Below are 21,630 nucleotides of genomic sequence, written 5' to 3' on the forward strand. Positions count from 1 at the left end.
GGGGGGGATGGTGGAACCAACCCCAACCCTACCTGGTAAAGTGCTTCATAGTACTGAAACTCATTCTGTCTTAGAGTAATACTAAAGAATGTATCCCCTATTGTCAGGGCAGATGGCTTAACCTTATATAATATGAAACGTTTCTTTTCAGATTAAACTGGGGCATCGATCAGAAGCTAAAGATGGTGAGTTGTTTTAAAACAAATTCATGCTGCAGAAGCTGTGCTTTGTTTGCTTTGTTTTTGTAAATTGGTACGCTAGTTTCCCACACCATAACTTGGCTGAGAAAAATGAGATCAACTCTTTTTAGCGTAAGGCTTAGTAGAGGACTGCTTCCCAAACTGCACGGACAGAAAAAAGCAGCAGAGGTATCTGCATGCATAGTATATGTCTAAATATGAGTGTGTAACTGGCTAGCTTCTTCATTAAAGTGGAATACAAACATGAATATAGCGTACAATAATAATTTTTACAGCACTGAATTTGGAATACCTTTTTGTATTCATGCATCTCTGCCTTAAATATTTAAGACAGGTGAGAGTATTTATCTCTTTTTCAGATATTTCCTTTGTTCTATTTTTGTGATTTATGCTGAGACAGAAGTTAATAAAAACAAGGTCTTAAAACTCTTTGTGTGGGTTTGTTTCATGTTGAGAAATCAGATCTATAGAGCAGTGTCTTTTGATCATGTGCTCTGACCAGCCACATGCCTTTAGGTATGGATACTGCACGTACAAACCCAACAGTTCTGGCCTTCTCTTACAGCCTGTGTGGCTAACTTTGGCTAGAATTTTGTCTTTGGCTGCCATCCTTCAGGGATCCTGCATCAAGTTACTAACTTTGTAGTGAAGAATCTTTGCTCTCAACTCTCCAATTCCATTCTAAGGGAAGAATTTTTAAAGAGAAACTGAGAGCTCATACCAGAGTCCTACAGTTGAGCCGACTGTGATAGGGTTGTGATCCATCTGGCCTTCAGTGGACTAATGTACTTTAAGGACAGACGTTACTTTTGGCGTGTACAATGTCTAGCTATAGTTCAAAGATGTAATGAAAAATAGTGATCATGTCTGGTGGCTCTGTGCTATCTGATAACCTGGTGTACTTTTTTTTTTTAATCTAAGCCTTTGTCCATCCAAAAGCAGCCATTATTGGCTTGATTCTAAAATAGGTAATTAAAATGGGCAAAGCAAGAGTGTAAAGTAATCTGTGTACCTTTGCCCAAACCTTTGCTAGAGTCTTATGTGTTGAATCGTATCCTAAGTTTTGGGAGAACACTGTTTTTCTGCTCATGTGCAGCTGAAGCTTCCTGCATAACATACCACAGCAGCATTTGCTTGCCAGTCGATTTTCGTACAGGCCATACATACCAGCATTTTTGAAGGATTTCCCTGCAGGAATCATGGTTTGGTGCAGCACAGACAGTGTGACTGCCAAAGTGCACTGCGCCCTGCACTGTTTTCACCCTCAATAAAATCTGGCTATTAAAGGATTCAAGCAATGGTGAGCAGCTTGTGGCCACTGTACCTTTTATGCCACAGCGTGAATATAGAAAGTTGTATGTGCCTTGCCTCATCGAATAATGCTTTGTCAAAAAGAAAAGAGATATATTCGTGAGGTCTGTCAGTGTGCCCCGCCCCCGAAAATTAGACATGTTGAAGAACTGATATTTGCAAGATGTAGCTTTGCTTTAAAATAAAACCAAAGCTTACAATACCCTGAAAAAGGCAAATTTTTTTTTTTCCTCCCCCTAGGCTTTTGCTAGAACTTCCCCTTTCTTGCCAAAAGGAGAGCATGTTGCTTTGTAGCCTAAGTCTGATTACTGTGGTATAGAATTTATTTGCTGTAGAAGAAAGTGTATGTCCACTTTCATTCTGCAACAATCTACTTATATATGTCCATGTACTTGTTTATCAAATCGTTGAGTGGTGAGGCAGTAGTCTGTAGTAGTAAATCGACTGTGAGTAACAAAATTAGAGGTTTCTTTGGACCTTAATCCAACGTTTTTAATCTTGTTCTCTTATCTTTTTTCCTTTTTTTTTTTTCCCCCAACATAGGAATCAACAGGACAGCCCTCAGGGAGATAAAATTGTTACAGGAGCTAAGTCATCCAAATATTATTGGTGTAAGTAAAATGAATGCTACTTCCAGAATCAGTCGTCAAATACTTGTGGTACAGGTTCAAACTGAACCAACCAATTAGTTGGGTCATGGAGGTGCTACTTTATTGGAGCTATTTTTTCCAGCCCAAAATGGGCAGTAAAACAACTGTTACAGCAAAACACCTATTTTGGTAGCAAAGGCAAAATAGTTTCTTTTGAAATCCTCTTACTTTTTAGCCTGGGACTATGTGGATATTAATGGCAGGGAGAATTGTGGAAATTTAGATTACATGATTTTTCCTACTTCTGATAGACTTGCCAAAGGAGTGCAGTGCTGAATTTACCTGATTGTTTGATTCATGTGGAACTGGTGACAGCCAAAAGCAGGCTTTTGTGAGCAGTGGTGAAGTGGAATTCATGTGGCTTGTTAGGTTCTAGCACTGGTACCTAAAACCTCTGTTGGCAGGATTCAAACCTGTATCTTTTCAGTTGCGTTTAGGTTGACTTCCGCTATGTATACCCAGCTGGAGCTAAAGATATTTTAAAATCAGCTAATAGTGATAATTTGAAAGCCTGCCATAAATACTAGACCAAATGTGAATTTTCCAGATATTTTATTTACCTTTTTCAGAGTGGAAGTATGGTTCTCTTCTGTTTGTGAACTTATTTTCAAAGTGGTTGCTTGAGCTATCAACGTTAGAGAATGTGCAGAGAAAGACAGCTAAAATGTCAAAGGGATGGAGTATCTTTATGAAATAAAGTCTGGGATTACTCATTCTAGAGTGGAAAAGGCTGAGAGTGGGGAAGTCTGCAAAACTGAGGTGGTAGGTAAAGTGCATGCAGATAATCTGCAAAATCTCACAGTGATAGAAATAAGAGATGTGTTTAAAACATACTTGTGTTGGGGAAGGGTGTGTGTGGAAATTGTACTACTTTGCACAGTGTGTAGTCAACTTCTTGAATTTGTTGCCACAGGTATTGTAGGAGCAGATAGCATCAGCGCTTCAAAAAGGAATTAGACAAATTTATGATCCATGAGCAGGTTGTACCCCTCTTAGCAGTCCTGATAAAACTGTTGTGGATGTTGGAAGTGTAAGGGGCATGAATTAGAAAAAGTGGCCAAGCTTGTAAGCTCACCTGCATAGTATCTCCTGTTACCATGGTTCCTGCAGAGGCAGAGCATCAGCACAGACACTGCTGTTACAAACTATGCAAAGACTATCCTGCAATTGCGTAATTCACATGGTCGTCATGCTGAGACTGTAAGGAATGAGCCACACCATGGAGAGTGTACCCTCCTGATTATGAAGGTAGAATACGGTGCTAGATGATCTGTTGTTCTTACTCAGCATCACACTTGTCACCTCAAGTTAAAAACTGATTTTGTTACACAGCTTCATGCTAAGAAAGGGCCATTTGGATATTCTCCAAAGAGTTTTATTTCTCTTAGAAAGCTTGCTGTGAAGATGAATACATGCCTAAGAATGTCTTTGAAAGAAGGTTAATAAGCCTAGCATTTAGAGTTTCTAAATAGTGCAATCTGAAAATCTACATGCAGGCTACAATGGTGCAGAATTTTGTAAAACTGGAAGTATGAGAGTGTGCTTCATCATGATGTGTTTTGTTTTACAGCTTTTAGATGCATTTGGGCACAAGTCCAATATTAGTTTGGTGTTTGATTTCATGGAAACAGATCTTGAGGTAAGATTTTAAAGACTTTATTTCAGTATCTTCAAATGGTTTGAAAATGCTACTTCAACAGTCTTACATTTGCCCATGTTAGAAAGGTGACTTTCATTATGTCAGTTCATTAAGGTCATGTCTTAAAGCAGTTGGAATAATTTTACAATTTTTGTGAGTTCTGAGCTGATAATGCCTTTACTTTTGAAGTAAAGTAAACTTGTCAGCATGATCTTCAAGAAACAGATCATGTTTACCATGTCAGTTTTCTGGGACTCCAGTCAGAGCCTCCAGTAGAATCTCAGTCACAGACCAGCATCTCAGAGTGCAACTGCTAAGCATAATATCAACAAACATGTTCAAGTAAGTGTGATACCGTGTAATACTACAGTATACCAGCTGATGAGCTGGTACTAAAATCACGTGCACCTGAACCATTCTTTTGAATGTAACAATGCTAGGTAACTTGCAAATCAGCATCTTCCAGATGCTTCATTCTCCGAGACATTAAGTCAGTTTGTCCTTACATAGGTCTTTGTGTGAGATATCTTGATGCAAAATTCTTTGTTTTGGAATTGTGGTATTACTCAGGCCACCGTTTGGGACTGCAGCCTGTTGTGATTGGGCATGTGCTGCATACATGAAATTTTGTGTTGTCTTAGCTATTTTGTAAGTCTCAAACAACTTAAAGCTTAGGAAAGGCTATTGCTGAACTGGACAGTAATATTCACAAGCAATTTTGGGGGAGTAACATAGAAAATACTTTCAAACAGGATGTTTACATAGAATTTTAATGTGAAAAATCAAAGAATGAAGAAAACAAAAGTAGATTTGTTGAAATATAGTTAAGTGGCCATACCTCATGGTCTTCTTGGAAATAGAGGAGGAAACCATTGCATTTACAAAGATTAGAGGAGTAGGCTGCACAGAGAAAGAAGGAATAAGTGGGAACATAATTTCAAGTTTACTGACAGATTTATCATTTTTATGTGTACATCTTTGTCATGTAAGTTTGGGTATCAACTGGAACTGATAAAATAATAAACTCCTGTTTTCCACCAATTTTCTCATTTGTTGGTTATGCAGTTTGTGCAGGCTATCTGAACCCACCAATTCAGTTTCTGATCTCCAGAGTAGACCTGTTTTCTGGAAATGGGTGAGAACAGTGAGAGAGAATATGTGACTGCCAATTTGAACTTTGTCTTAACAGATGAAATAACTTTTGAGCTGAAAGAATGGAAGTAAGTTAATCTTACATAGTAAGCTTTACTATCAATCTAACACTTTACAGGTTATTATAAAGGATACTAGTATTGTGTTGACACAATCTCACATCAAGGCATATATGCTGATGACACTTCAAGGATTAGAATATTTACATCAGCACTGGATTCTACACAGGGTAAGCATGTGCTAAATTGACAGCCTTTATGCTGTAACAAAAGTCACGTTTGGTATAATTTGAGTCTAAAGTCTAATGAAGATAGTTTTAAAGTTCAGATTTTCTTAGTCTGTAAGCATTCATGCTACCTGTTTTGGAGAGACAATAGCAGTACCAGAAATGTTAAGAATTACTGATGCAGTTATTTAGAGAGATTCTATAAAAGTGTCTCAAGTTACATGTGACTTTGATTAGCACTGTGAACTGGGTCTAGCTGGGAAGGATTTAACTTCCTTCACAATAGCCCATATGGTGCCATGTGTTGGATTTGTGGCTAAAACAGTTTTGATAACACACCAAGGGTTTTGGCTGTTTCTGAACAGTACTAGGGCACTGTCAGGGCTTTTTCCGCACCTCCCCCCCCACTCTGCCCTCACCCCAGTCAGTAGGCTGGGGTTGGGCAAGAAGTTGGGAGGGGACACAGGTGGGACAGCTGACCCAAGCTGGCCAGAGGGCTGTTGCGTGCCATATAACATCATGCTCAGTGATAAATACTGGGGTAGAGGAAGGAGGGGTTTTTTTGGCTTCCAAGGTGGCTGTTGCTCAGAGACTGAGCATCAGTCTGCTTGTGGAACGTGGTGAATTATTTCCATTGCATTGCTTATTTGGGTTTTTTCCTCTCTTCCACCTGTTAAACTGCTTGTATATTGCTCCCAGAGTTTTCTTACTTTTACTCTTGTTCTCTCCCCTATCCTGCTGAGTGTGGTGGGTGGGATGAGAACACAGTGAGCACATGGCTGTGTGGGTCCTTTGCTGCTGGCCAGAGGTCAATCCACAACACACTGTTACTGTATTAAACTGTATCGCTTCCATGATTTCTACAGTTACTTGAAACATTTGAAAGATCTTTTTATTATTCATGTGGCAGCTATGCAGTTAAGACAGAACTGTTCCTGCAGCACAACTAAAACACATCAAGAGGCAGGTTGGTTTTTTGGTAATATTCAGATAGGTGTAATTCACTATGATTTTCATGTATGATGAAATACTTTTTTTCCTTTTTTCATTTTTTCCTCACAATGTAGACTTACGATAGAATCAAAAGCCTGCCTTTTTAGAATACTGTTACGGCACACCTGCCAGGAGATTCATTATACAACTGTTTTTGTCAGCACTGACAAAATTCATTCTTTGCTTTCTGTACTGACAGGATCTTAAACCCAATAATTTGTTGTTAGATGAAAATGGGGTTTTAAAATTGGCTGACTTTGGCTTGGCAAAATCTTTTGGAAGCCCAAATAGAGTTTATACACACCAGGTAGTTACAAGGTAAGGCATTCTGTTTTGTTTCTTACATAGTGATTGTGTAGCTGCTTTGCAGTGTTTCTTGAAATGTGTCATGTCAAATCAATGTGCTCAAAGATTGGCATCTAGCTTATGTAATATGGCTGTAGTGGCAAAAGCCTCATAAAGAAAACACAAAAAAGGCATTGTTTAGAAGAGTGTCCGTAAAAACTGCTAGAATATGCATCCATGGAGGTTGTTCTGGCATATGATACTCTTTTGAAATGCATGGAAGTAATATGTATCTGCCTATAAGTCTGGCTTTCAGAGCAAGACAGCTGTTACTTTCTGTTAATTATGAGACCTAGAATCTTTTTTTTATAGCTAGTCATATTACCTATTATAAGACAAAAGCTTGAGCCAATTAAAATATTTATTAATGGGTTTTATGGCCCGCTTATTTAAGATATGCTTTCAAAAGCCAGACTGCAGAATACGCAAGGTATTTCATTTTGTTTGCTGCAATGCTAAAACTACTCAGGCAAAGCTGGTTTGTTTTTTAGCACCTTTATTCAAAAGGCAGAAATGATCCAGCAGTTTCAATGCAATGATGTGATACATGCTGCATTTAAACTTGATTGTTCTTAGGCAGTGGAAACAGCTGTTTTAAACAACTGCTGTCAGGGTTCATTTTGCGTAAAAACTAGTCTCTCAATAGGTCTGTTGGTATGGAGATTTTTGGAAGCTGGAAGGAATTCTTTGTCAGTTCTTCAACATAAAGTTTAAAGAAAATTATGGTTTATAACATACAAACCTGCCTGTTAAATACTTTTTTGTTTGCACATTTGCAATTCTGTTGCTTGTTAATCAGCTCCATTGAAACTGTAGTCAATTTGTGTGACCCCATGGTGAGGAATGCACAATTTTATTCAGTCTTTCTTAAACAAAATATTTTGCAGGGTGGAGTGTCTGCAAAATATATAGGCAGGAGCAGTATCCTCTTTGTAGTTCTTGCATTGCTACAATATACAGCACTTGACATGAGCAAAGACAGGTGATTTTTCTCAAAATGTATTTTCTTTTCAGGTGGTACCGAGCCCCAGAGCTGTTGTTTGGTGCTAGAATGTATGGCATTGGTGTTGATATGTGGGCTGTTGGTTGTATTTTAGCTGAATTACTCCTCAGGGTAAGTCTTCAAATATAAGCATTTGGTATTTGCTTTTCAGTGCATTACAACTTGGTATGTGGGCTTCCTCTGTCCTGCTAACAGCAGCAGAGGAAGGCAGTTAGGCTATTTAGGAAAGCAAAAAGAGGGAGAAAAAAGCTTGCTAACTGTAAGTCAACTGTTACAGTTCACTTTAAATGTTTTTTATATATATAAGTCCTAACTTCAGGGAGCAGGTGATGGAGAGATCTCTGTGACGAACAGGCTTTAAAGCTACTGAGCAACTGGTAACTGATGTGTAAAATCTTTCCTTTCTTGTGTTTAGCTATTTTATATTAATGTGGTGGCTTAATCTTATGTTTAGCTCTACCATCAAGTCAGTGATATCAAAGCCTGGATTGCAAGAAACCTTGAGAATCACAGAATCATTGAGGTTGGAAAAGACCTTTAAGATCATCAACCCAACACCACCATGCCTACTAAACCATGTCTTGAAGTGCAACGTCCACATGTTTTTTGAATACTTCCAGTGATGCTGACTCCTCCACCTCCCTGGGCAGCCTGTTCCAATGTTTGACCCTCATTGCAGGGGCACTGGACTAGATGGCCTTTAAAGGTCCCTTCCAACCCATACCATTCTATGATTCAGAATGTGTTTGTACTACAAAGCCTTAGCTATTTAGTGTACCTCTTTGGGTAGCTGGTATACAAAGATGTTTTGCCCTGCAATTATCAGGCATAGCTCAAAGTTCCTCTTTAGAATTGAAGTTCAGAAGTTAATTCAATCAGATGCTGTTGCCTTCTTCCAGGTTCCTTTTTTGCCTGGAGACTCTGATCTTGACCAGTTGACAAGGATATTTGAAACATTGGGCACTCCAACAGAAGAACAGTGGCCTGTGAGTCCTTTTGTTTAACAGACTGATATTAGTTTTACTCGATACTCTATATTTTTAGCTTTTAAAATTAAATCAAAGGGTATACCATAATACTTGAGTAGATTTTCAGAAGGCAGCTGCCTGATCTCACAAAGCAGAGGGTAAGCAGCTGAGATTTATTGTTTCTCTTGGCAAATCTCCAATCAATATAGCAATGTTAGCATTAAGCAAAAGTAATGAAACTTCTTGGTTTCCTTTTTGTGTGCATCCAGTTTCCCATGGCTGTTGGTGTGAAATTATGGTTGTTGTTTTGTGTTCTTGAGATGCTTGACTAATTAGTCTGCTTTGACCTGAAAGGCTTTAATCACTTTCAGAAGTAGGAACAATTTCTAAAGACTTAAATTGGCCTGGATAAGTTAGTTTTTGGGATACAGTAAGCAACACCAGACCAATAGCTTTAGGGATGAACAATTTATCTCACAGCAACTGTACTGTAACAAATACAAATTAATAGTACAATTATCTCTGAGATGACCGTCAATTCAGTAATTCAGAAATGACAGACCAAACTTACTGTCAGGGCACACAATGACCTGCCTAATCATGGTTATCAGACAGACTAACAGGAAGCAAGGCATGATGAGAAGTCCTGAATTCCCTGATGAATCTGTCCTCTCTTGTAGTTGAGTTGTGGAAGCACTCTCTGGACTTGCTAACCAGTTACCACATCCCACCTCTGTTCCCTCTGTGCTGCATTTCCATTGTGTGAATGGTGCTCAGATGCTACCTTGAGTAGTACACAATCACCAAATGGAGCTATAGCCATATAAGACGTGGTCACCATATGGAGGAGAATAAGGCAATACTAGCCCCACATTTTCAGCCCTTGCTTATGTGACTCTGTGGGGGCAAAGTGGTTGTCTTGCCATTGCAGCATAAGGACAACACTGATGTTGACACTACCCACCTCACTGGGAGTGTCAGGTGTGGAGAGGAATCTAGTAATGGAATGATGAAGGGTTAAATTGAGACAAGACGGTCAACAAGGTGGTGTGCCAAAAAACCCTCAGAACAGTGTGGGCCAAAAGCCAAGGACGAATCTTCAATATGACAACTAAAACAAGTAAGAAGCCACTCAAAATAAGGATAATAAATAGGTAAAGTAGTAGGGTGTTCCATATCCCCCTAATGGTGGGAAGCCATCCTAAAAGGGATTTCTGCCACCTGTGTTTCATGTCTTTTTTTGAAAACACTTTATAGAATTTGTTTGATCTCTGGTACCATGATTATTAAAGTTTATTGTGCTTCTTCGACTGTGTCAATAGTTGATGCAAGTCTTCATGTTGCAAAAACTGTTCAATCAGAGATAAACTCGTACTAATAAGGGTGTGGATGATATGGTGGGTTTGGGAAGGGAAGCAGGAGACGGACTTGGAGATGTAGGAATGATGTTACACTTAAGAGACCTATCAGAACATTAGCCCAAAGGAGTACAATATGAACAGAGTGAGAAAATATAAGGATCATGCTACAGAAGGGTTAACATAGGCATACAACACACAGATTGTTGATCTACTGATGTGTTGGTCCCTTCACTGGTACAGAGGTATTTCCCATCTGAATTGTTTACTATCCCGCAGCTAACTGATGATCTGCTCTTGGGTTATGGAGATAATAGCATCAAAGAAGGATTTCATGTTGGGGAGCTCGGCAGTTTTCCTCCTACCTGTGTCAAAGTACTGAGATTCCATAAACCAGCTTTTCCCATTTGTCAATCCAATTTGAATACATTCAGTTTACTACATTTGAAGACATATTCCACAGTGTGCTGCAACCTGGGCTAAACCTTTAACAGTGGGATATCTCCAGTGCTCATGCAACCCATGAGCTACCATGGTGGTTCAGCATTCCAAGCTGAAGGTTTGCGGTAGGGTTTCATCTGCTACTACTGGGCTGCTGTCAGCTCATGGGTGTCAGTTTCCATTACCACTTCCACCCCTCTGCTTCATCAGTGATGACAGGGATACCAAGAACCTAATGTTGAGTGGCAATGGATTGAGTTTGTCCTTCAGGGAAAGGAATGTTGTGAAGGACATAATGAAGAATAGGATGTAAAACCCTAAGTGTAAGGGGACAATCCCCAAGCAGTTTGTCAATGTCAGAAAAGGCAAGGAAAGTGGCAAGTAAAGCATGCTGCCATTCACAATCAAGGCTTGTGCATCTTGACACCCCTTGCTACCAAAATGGATTGTTTTAGGGGTTGGTTCCTTGGAATGTCTTTCCTGGAACAGTCCTCACCAGCCACTATTTCTGCTGTACTGGAACCCAAGTTCAAATCTGCCGGTAGGAGCAAGGGGTCCTAAATATTCTTACTGTTGAATACTTTTTAGGAGAAGGGTTAAGGCCTGTTGATGACTTGTATTCCAGTCCCAGGTGAAATGTTTGGCAGCAAGGAATACAGAGGATGGACTAGCTGGCTAAAACCAGGGACATGGGCATGCTGTAATTTATAAAAAGTGCCTAAAATCTCTGGAGGTTGTGTTTGGAGCAGGGAGTAGATAAAGATAAAACAAATTGCAAGGTGATTTCAGGAATACTTTTGGTACCAGCGCACAAGTAGACTCATACGTTCTGTGCAGGACCCTGGCATTTACAGAGAGGAATAGAAAGATTCTAGTGTTCTTCCTGGGCTGAAATTAAGAGGGACATATCTTGTGCAACAGATTGATGTGTAGGTCTGCCCAGGAGAATGTCATTGGTATTCTGGAGGCAAGAGAAGTTCATATAAGCTGCACCCTCCATAGCACATCAGAGGGACTGGGGGCTTCTAACCAGTGTCCTGTAGTGCTAATTGGACTTACTCATAAGTTTGGGTAATGCAAGGCTGGAGCTTCCAGGCTCCAGCTGACGGAATGGCAGGAGGAGTACTTGGGCCTTTATCTCCAGTGGGAAAATGTGCAACACAGTGGAGGGTGTGGGCAAGAGCCAGTGACACTGATGGTGGGACTCTGTGTATTGCATGTTTGGGAATGCCCAGGGCTGAACAGGCTTTCCCCGTTTCAAGGTGCTTTGGGTCAGGTCCCTTTCACAGAAGTGTAGGGTTTTTTAACTTATAGAGGCACAACAGGGTTTGGTGGTAACAGCAGCTGCATCTTTAGGGAGATGGGAAGATCACAGAACGAGCACAGCAGAAACTATCTTTTGTAATAGGGACTGTGTGGGGCTGAGTGGTGCACCTGTAAGGCTAGTGCGTATTGGCATGAAATGTCCTATGAGTGGACCCTTTTTGACTAGTAGGCACCACCGCATCTCAGTGGGATGATGATAGATTTTCATTCTGCCACAGGGCCTACATCTAAAGCATGATTCATAAACAACCTAGCTATGCTCAATTCTAAATCTGTGGGATTGGCCAGGGAATAGCCAGGCTCCTCAGTCATCTTGGTGCACTTCTCTTTGAACATAAGCTGTTAATGCCCAAAAGACAGAATCTGTATTTCCTGGTGGAATTTCTAGGCAGGTTCCAGAGCCTAAAGTTAGGGTCTGGGCTTCCAATTCTGAAATCTGGATGGTGTCCCCCTGTTATATTTGCAAGCCAGGCTAAGTAAGCCACAGTAACAGATCTGCAATAGTGCTTGCTTAATTTGGCTAGGTGTATGTTTGTGAAGGGGATTGTAGAGATACTTGCAATGCCTCCAATTAGCATTGTACTCAGGTTCAATAACTGATGGGATTCCTAAGTCAGGTTGGGCTTCAAGAATTTGATATATCATCATGTGAATCCAAATCAGACCAAATATTTTCTTGCCAGTTGCCTTGGTCAATATATAAAGCTTTATGTATTTTTGTTGCAGAAGCTCCCTTTTCTGTAGCTTGCAGCTGCTGGTTGTGTTTTTCCTGGGCAAGTGGTGCCAGCAGGGGGACCACAAGCCGCTCTGTCTTCATGAAATCCTGCACACTTTTAATACAGGCCGTGGCGAGAGTCATGTCTCCAAATGCAGGCCAAGTGTCCAGCTGGGCTTGAGCTCATCCTTTTTGTAAGGTGAGAGCTCTGGCTTTGGCTGCGTTCAAATGGTGCTCAGTATTTCTGAGACAATGAGCAAAGAGGAATAGGCAGAGTAACTTCCCCTTCATGTTTTTGTCTTTCTGAATTTCTCTAAAGGAGCTAGGGAAAGGGAGCAGGCACTTCCCTTCATCAGAGAATCTGGTGGTTTTGGGTGGGGCAAAACAACCAAATAGGGCAGCCACTACAGGGTTGGGGCAGGTAACAATGCTGTGTACCATATGCCACTTCTGACAGCAGAGGTGACCCAGCCAAGTTACAGGTACAGGTACAGGGTATGGTAACAGACACCAGACCAACAGCTTTAGGGATAAACGGTTTATCCGAGAATAATGGTGCAGTAACAAATACAAATCAGTAGTGTCATTATCTGGGTTGAGATGACAGTAAATCCAGTAATTCGCTAATACTGGGCTAATGTCAGGGTGCACAGTGACCTACATAACCATGGTTATCAGGCAGGCTGATAGGAGGTGGAGCATGGCTTCTGATGACCCACTTGGACCAGCTGATGGGTAGGGGGGTCCTGAATTGCCTGATCAGACGATCCTCTTCTGTAGTTGAGTTGTGGAATTGCTCTCTGGACTTGCTATCCAGTTACCACATCCCACTTCTGCTCTCCCTCTGTGCTGCATTTCCTTTGTGTGAATGGTGCTCGAATGCTACCTGAAGTGGTGCATGATCACCAAATGGACTGTAGCCATATGCAGAAATAAAAGGCAGTGCTAGCCCTGCACAATTTTGTTGTTGTTCTGAGATTCTAAATGAAACGCATGGAGATTTTTTTTTTAATTACATTTCTGCTTTCTTTGAAGAGGAAGAGTTAAGATATAGGTGGGGGAAAAAAGAGAATAGGAGTCTTGTTAGCATGACAAGATGATGTATTTCCAGATTAATTTGCAAGCCCATGCCTTTCAAGAATTGAAAACTTTACTGTCAAGATTATAACTGATTGAGCACATTTTTCACTTCAGTTTTAGTATTTTATTTTGCTTGGATAAACTTACCGAAGTGTGATGACTAGATGTTTAAAATACTTAAAATACTATGCTTGGATAATTATCTGTAAAAAGATCATTTCTATGATATGAAATCAATCTCATTCAAGTTACACCTACAGGAGAAAAAAGTACACAATTCATCTGTTATTTAAACGTTTAGCCTATTTTCCTTCCCTCCCCCTACTTCCTAAATATAATGTTTATCAGTTGTGCATTGCAAAAGTAAAAGTAGCTCAAAACACTCATGATGATTAGCTAACTTTGAGGAGGAGGCCAGTGTAACTTGGAGAAAATGCAGACTGGCTCTCTGGTGAATCTTGTCTCTTCCACCATGTCAGTTACTAAAAGAAGAAAGTTTTAGTTCATTTGTCTGTAGCCACTCTAAAGTTCTTTCATACTTCCTTTCTTTGTAAGCAGTTTTTCCTTTTGTACTGGTCACCACTAAAGCACAAAGGAAGAACAAATTACTTGGAAAGGAAAAGTGTGAAACAACTGTAACTATATTTAAAGAAAAAGTAAGTCTTTATGACCTACTAGTCCTACATAAATCATTTCAGTGACCAAGTATTATCAGGGTCTTCCGAAAGATAATTTGATTCTACTGAAAGACGGCCATATGAAGTTCCCTTTCTGTGAAAGGCTGAACATTGTCTAACTTGAAAAACATACATGCCATGTTTGTCTTTGTAGGGGATGATGAGTCTTCCAGATTATGTCACATTTAAGTCTTTCCCTGGAATGCCACTTCAACATATCTTCAGTGCAGCTGGTGATGATTTGCTCAATCTTCTGCAAGGTTTATTCACATTTAATCCTTGTACTAGGATTACAGCTACTCAGGTATAGTACACTTGCATTATGTCCTAATGTTCATTAACCTACTGTTAATATCAGATAAACGTGCTTTGAAGCCAGTAAGCCATGTTTGAAATGAAATGTCATATAGCTCTGTCTATGAAATACTAGAAACGTATTTCTGGTGTTTTGTAGAGAGCTCTGAAAGGCATGAATAATGCTGATTGATCATCTCCATTCCCAATGTAGAGCAAAGGTTGACAGCTAAAAGGGGTATGAGTCATGGCTTTCAGACAGTCAGTATTTGACATTCAACATTCAGTCACCTAAAACTTGAAACTTAAGTTTTAACACAGCCAATCTCACTCCCTGGTTTTGAAAGGTTTTCATCCTTAATTCATGTAGTCTTGTCCTCAATTTGATTAAACTTTTTTGATTCTTTTTTTAACATGAAATTATGTGGTGATTTAAACCAGCATTCTGATCTGAATATCCTTTTCCATTCTACTTTGGTAAAACTGATCTCAATTTCACTACTCCTTGATGGAGAGAAATAATGGACTTTGAATGAAAATCTTGCAGAATGTTCTAGTTCAGAATATTGATTTCTGCTATGAAGAAGATACAGCAGTTGAAAGTTTCAAAACTGTATTTCTGTCACCTTACACTGTTAGGGAAGCATGCAAAGAGACAGACTTGTCCCCTTAAGGCCAAGACTCCCTCATTGCTTGTTAGACAAGGCAGATCCCAATCCAGGAGACTAGTACATATGTTACATTATCTTTCTACTAGAAGACTTTTTCAGAGCACATTCAGGGTTTTTTTGGTCACCATCTTTAAGAACTTTCAATATAAGTTTCCAGATAATTAATTCTGCTATGCTTGAGACACTCTCTGTACTAGTTCATGGGTATGAAGTAATTTTACAGGTCATATTGTAGGATGGTGTCTTGAATACTAAATATATATGATTTTTCTAGGGTAGCGTTTTTATTGACAAAGCCACAGTTTAAGGCGGGAAACAACTTGCACTTGCTGTATTGGCTTGATTTATAGCTGGTATTGAATACCATGTAACTGACATAAGCAAGAATGTAATGATTATCTAAGAGACAGCTTAGCCTCTTGTCCTTAAGCACAGTTTATGGAAGCTGTGGAATTCCTAAAACTTAAAATAGTTCATTCATTAAAATACATGAAATTAATGCTGCTCACTTCTGTTTGTCTTCTGCTCTAATTCTGACTACATTTTTCTCACAGTTTACATAGTAGAAACAGCACAGTTGAAATTCTGGAAGATCTATCTATCTATCTATCTATCGTAAAAGCTAACAAAATAGATGGTGTCCAGGTCCTGGATCTGACCAAAACTTTCGATACATTCTTTTAATCTTTCTTCATTCATACTTTCTTCTGTATCCTCTCATCTCATCTGTCTATTCAGAATATAAGCTCTTCAGAGCTAGAAACTTGCTGTTTGTGCAAGAATTCCTGCAGTATAGTCTAGAGTTTTGTTAGGATATCTGAGCACTAGTTGAAAATAGCAGTATGCAATTATCTCTTGGCTTGCAAATCGAAATGCTGTGGTACTTATTGAGAACACAAAATCTTGATTTGCCCCAAGGCCACCTTCTAGTATAAAAAGTGCCCAAGTAGTTTTGAAGTCACAATTGCAAGTGCTTTATTTCATTATAACCTCTTCATAGATTGTGTTCTGACACTTTATACTAATTACTTGGTGATTTTTCTTCCATTATCATTAAGGCATTGAAACAGAAGTATTTCAGTAACCGACCAGGACCCACTCCAGGAAATCAGCTACCAAGACCCAACTGTCCAGCAGAAGCTGTAAGGGAGCAACAAAATGCACTTCTACATTTAAAAAGAAGAACCGAAGGAGTAGATCAAGGTAACTTCTTAATATTTTATACGTTTTAAAACAGGAGCTACATGCTCAGAGAATGTGATACTTCCATTGTTTCAGAACAAAAACTTTCTGAATGTACTACATCCCTAGGCACCAGCTCCAGCTGAAGCCCTTTAATGATTTATGTTTTAGGATAAATGCTTTAGGGTAAGAATTACTTAGTTCTGTGTTCCAAGAGAACTGGTACAAAAAAGGGCTCTTTTGTGACTATTATGAATCTATTTCTTAGAAGAAATATCTAATATCTAATTAGAAATATCTATCTAATATCTACTATCTTAATTTTACATTAACTTCTGTAATGGAGTGTGGTAAATTACAGGTTATTATGAGGCCCTTTATTTTGTTCTGAGACATCTTACTGAGGCAGAAGTAACATAACTTTACATCACTTAAAACAAAACCAAAAAAAATAGTGAGGAGGGAGAAATAAACATAGCATGTCATCTTTCAGATGACAGACTAGAGAATGTAAATTGGGTTCAGAAGGGAGACTTCTGTTCTCTCTCTCTTAAACTAAGCAGGTTAACTGTTAAGATTGCTTAATGTTCCTTAACATTAGACCAGAGCACATTTCTGTGAGGCTTTTAAAAGTAAAATGTTTTAATTCACTAGTTTAAGATTCTAATCTCAAAGAAAAAATTAATCAGTTGACTCTTTGCATACTCTCTGACCACAATACCATGGGTCAACTGACATGTGGGCTCTTGTCAGGTTGCCATAGCTTACATAATTAAATAAAGCTTTTTAGCTCCTTTTGCAACACCATGTGAGTATCTGTGGTTAGTGTTTTGGAGTACATGCCCTAAAATAAGCCTGTTAACTAAAGGATGGGAAAGAGGAAGAAATGCTTCCTTGAGTTCTGTGACTTAACCATTTGAAATCTTGCATTTGACAATGAGCAGAGTTTCCAGAGCTGTATCAAGCTAGAACACTAATTGCTTTAATGTCTTTCCAAAAGTCTCATCTTCAAGAGGATATAAGACTTGTGTGTTAAAAGCCAGGAGTTTTGATATTGGCTATAACGAAGGCATTTAGGATGTCAACATTACTTTTTGAGACATTTGAATATCAGTATAAAAAGCAGAATCATTTCCACTAAGCGCTTCTTGAAGCGTATCAGAAAATCCATTATGCTCTGTTACTGTCTTAGCTGGGCTGACAGAACCTGAGAGTCTCAAAGGTAGATCCTTCTAGTGCCAACCAACATTAAAGGGGAGCCAATGTTAGAGCTAGCAAATCTGCTACCCTGGATTTCATTTGACATCTTTACATGGCATTATCTAAAGTTAAAATCCAACTACTGGTTTGGAAGAACAATCCTGCTGTCTTTGTTTAAATAGAAACATGTGCTTCAAGTTTTATTGCTATTGAGGGTGGACATGTGCAAAAGTATTTCAAAGAAATAAGTTGCATCACCTGAAATTTTTGGGCTGGCCTGTGCTTGCATCTTGCACAGTATGTTTTCTTTCTTTCAAGCCCTCTTGAGGTAGCATTCTGGAGCTTAGCAGAATAGACTAACTGATTACTGATGGGTACTGTCATAAAATGTTGGCACTAGGGGCTGGCTGCCAGAAGAAAGAATTTATGCCATCCCCATAAGTGCTGCTCTTCCACAAGAACAAACGCCTATGGGGTGTGTTCACCAAACTTAAATGTGCAGCAGCTGTACTTCTCAAAAAAACAGCCTTTTTATTGTCAGGGGAAAACTGTCACTAGATGGGTGACTGCCTGTGAAAAGTATTAAGCATGCATCATTTCTAGATATTGATACCACTTACTTCTGATCAGTGAGGTATGTGGAGACACTGATGCTATGATGACATCATTGTCCATCTTCGCTACTCTGGCAAACACTTAATCAAAAGAGCACTCCTTTCCCAGGACACCAATTTCTAGTCGCATTAAACTGCATTTCCATGGAGCCACAAGTTTGCAAAACAGTATAAAAGATGAAGCATTGAACTTTTTCCTGAGTTAATGCAATATAGGGAATCTGTCTCATCTCAGAGCTATTCTACACTGGTTTGGAAAAAAAGACCATTCTATTCATATCTAAGGTTAAGAATTTGTATTGTTTGGACATTTGTTTGAAGTTCATGGGTGTGATTCAATGTCAGTGTATCTTAGAGGAGACCTCTGCCTGTAGGGCAGGCAAAATGGTTGGATCCTTCCATAGGAAGCTTCATATCCATCCCAGAAGGGAACTATAGTTTATTCTACCTACATTATAAATAAGTAGCATATGAAGAACTGAGAGGACAAGATCTGGAATAGTATCAGCTGTACACATGATGAGCTAGCAGTACTTTTCTGATTCTAACAAAGACATGGTTAAAGAATGAGGCAGAGACTAAAAGGGCTTAAATTAGTTCCTGCAGACAGTTTATTGCTGGGTAGTGACAGCATGTAAAAAGCAATCATTAAGAGTGTATGTGTGGTGGGGCAGAGTTATGCTTTGGAATAGCTTGCCTTTCTTAGGTTTAAAAGTAGAATTAACTGGCTTTTTGTACTAACAAAGAGAAATACTTAACATGTATCCCAAATGCAATTAACAGTTACAGAATTTGGGACTCATTTGGAGTATACATACTGATTCAAGTGAGCTTTGATTATAGTACTCTTTCATAGATTTATTGGAAAAAATCATCATGCTTGCTGCTGCAGCAAACAGCATTAACCAGCTCAAAGTAGAAGTATCTCAAGAATAGTGTAAAATGAAGACTAAAACCTTGAGGAGGGGGCTTGAACCCCTTTACTTTGGTAACGATGTGATTTACACTTTTCAGGATTACCAAAAAAATTGATTTTTTGATTGCTGTGGATGATGGATGAAAATGAGTGAAAATGGCTCAAGTCCCAACCATTGAAAAAATGCTGTTAACAGTCACTGGATGGTTATTGTAATATTTTTGTATGTAAAATGTGAATTTAATACGTCCTTACTGAAACTGAGGTTTCATTAACCCTACTTCTTTTTCTGAATAAAAATACTTTTTCAAGCAAAACAAGAAGATTCCTTTCTCTCGTTTGCTGTCTCATTACTTTGACTCATGCTTCGAAGTAGTTACTGTCAAAACTGCTTGCTGGCTACAGATTTACACAGACTAATTTTGCAGAACCTTTATGCTGAATTATGTGCTATCCTGTATAGATGCAAACCCTAAGTAGGAAAACAGCAAATGCAACCCTATCACCCGGAACTTAGATGTATAGATGATTGTCTGCCACCCCTATAATAAATGTTGGAAAAACTGTATCATTGTAAGGGAAGAGCAGGATGCTTTTTTTTGTTCCACTTAATATGCCAATGTAATAACAAATGAGTTTGCATGTGCTCTCTCGGCTGTCATGCATTAAGACTTTCCAAGGACACATTCACTATATTGAAAATAATATGATGCATAGATTGAATGTGAAGTGTTGGGGGGGAGGGAGGGGTGGTTCAGACTTCAGCCTTCCAGGAGAAATTATCTGAGTGCATAAAAATACTGTTTCCTTCACAGCCTCAATTCCTTCACAATTGCAATAAGAGATGGAGAGAGAGGCATCTGGGAAAACTCTATCAGCCCTCCTGTCATCCTGTGGCTGTTGAACAAATCACAGTGCAGATACTGGGCTCAGCTCTGCTACCTGATTTCCAGCATGGCTGTGTTGCAAAGTGGCTGCAGGGTAACCAAACTTCTGCAGTGGAGAGAAACAAGCCTGTAGGTGCTGTTGATGCAGCTTAACTGCATGCCCACCCCTGTTGTGCAGTGGCTTTCGGGGATACCTGGTGAACCATTGTCATTTTCCCACCTGTGAACTGCTTTCAGCTTTCTGTTTTCTAATGTATGTGGCAAGTGTATTAGTAGAAGACACTGAAGCATGTAGAGGAAGAGCTACTGTCTTGCTCCAGTGTTACTTCATTTTACTCCTACCTTGAGCCAATGTGAACTATGCTGGCCTTGTAAAGCACAACAGTTACTAGTCTCCCAAAATACCCTACTGTGTTCTGTACTGGTTGTTGGCAGTTCAAAATTGAACTTGAAATTTCCTACTAAGATATAGAGAAAATGTTTATCAAATAAACATGAGTTACAGCAGTTTTTACTCGATGTAATCAAACATCATCATCCTGAACTCAGGCTTGGGTTTTAAGAGAACTGCAATCCTACTTCTCAAAGGCATGGGTACAAAAATGTGTTAATCTGAATAGGGAAGAGACATTAGGAGTACTGCAGATTTCTTTGCATTGGACTTCAGGTCAGCATTCTGACTAGACTTCAAAGCCTGGAAACCTTCAGTCTCTAAAACAGATACTCACTGAAAAATGCATTATCCTAACTATTGGGTATAACAAATAGAGTTTGCATGGCAGTGACAATGTTAAATATTCTGTCAGCTCTGCTTTGAGAGTAACATCATTCCCTTTTTGTCAAATGCTGTGTGTGCCTAGATGATACCTTTCCCTGAAGGAAACCTTCTCCAACAGAACAAGTAGCAAGCCTCTAAGATCTTCTAGGCAAAAGTTGTGGAGTATGTAGTGAGTTAGATGAGCAGTCAATGTTTGAATGTCTAGAACACGGTTACTGTGCTCTGTAAGACTGGGGTTGAAGAGAAAGGGTATTTTGTGACTAAGGCTACTGTCTTGTATGCTTTGAGTCATGTATTTACCACAGCTGATGCTCAAAAGTAGCAATGTTTCTATATAATATAAGTTCGGGAGCTGTGCCCTTCCAGCTCCCACACTGCAATTCATTTGGCATACTGTGCACTGCATGTACGGTCGGGGCCTGTTCTATACTGTGAGGCTATACAGTAAGTCTTGTTTTAGCTGAGTTCATGAACAAAGCCGCCTGTGTCAGGGACTAAAACTGCCTTGCTCTTAATGATGGTGTTGTGCATAGATGAAGTGTATATACATCACAGATTAAGGTAAGATTAGAAAAAGGATCAGCATAATATTTTTTCTTAATCTTAGGTTTTTGGATAGTTTAACTTTTATGACTTAGATCAGAACTCTGGAAGTGATATTAGGGATTCCTGGTGACTATAATTTAATATGCAATTAGTCATCTAAATACTATTTCATTTGTGACTTGGTTATCTTGTAAGCTTTATATCACACTAGTCATGCTTCAGGTTTGACAACCTGTCTTTTATCACACCAACTCATTGAATATACAGCTGCTGCAATCTACGTGGCTTCTGTTCAGAACCACAACAACCAAGGATGGTTTGTCTTGAGCCTGCAATGTGCATGCTTGTGCAAAGGTCTAAGTTGTACACTTGTGCAAACTGGAACATAATCTAAATGTCTTCTGTCTTGAGTTGAGACAGTTCTTCTGCCCTTACCACCTCTTTATCATGAGTTACTG

The 21,630-nt window shown here is 39.2% G+C and overlaps 1 protein-coding gene across 1 annotated transcript; it reads left to right on the forward strand.

Moving 5' to 3' along the window:
* Positions 1–151: 151 nt before the first annotated feature.
* Positions 152–19,110, forward strand: CDK7 (cyclin-dependent kinase 7; the record flags this gene model as incomplete). The annotated part of the gene is made up of 10 exons (XM_010287156.1): positions 152–185; positions 2,055–2,122; positions 3,732–3,800; positions 5,071–5,181; positions 6,371–6,489; positions 7,531–7,630; positions 8,419–8,505; positions 14,239–14,388; positions 16,108–16,252; positions 19,060–19,110. Coding segments are annotated over 10 exons (909 nt in total), but the record flags the coding sequence as incomplete, so codon positions are not given.
* Positions 19,111–21,630: the final 2,520 nt, after the last annotated feature.

Source organism: Phaethon lepturus, unplaced genomic scaffold (assembly GCF_000687285.1).
Source record: "Phaethon lepturus isolate BGI_N335 unplaced genomic scaffold, ASM68728v1 scaffold895, whole genome shotgun sequence".
Taxonomy (NCBI): Eukaryota; Metazoa; Chordata; class Aves; order Phaethontiformes; family Phaethontidae; genus Phaethon; species Phaethon lepturus.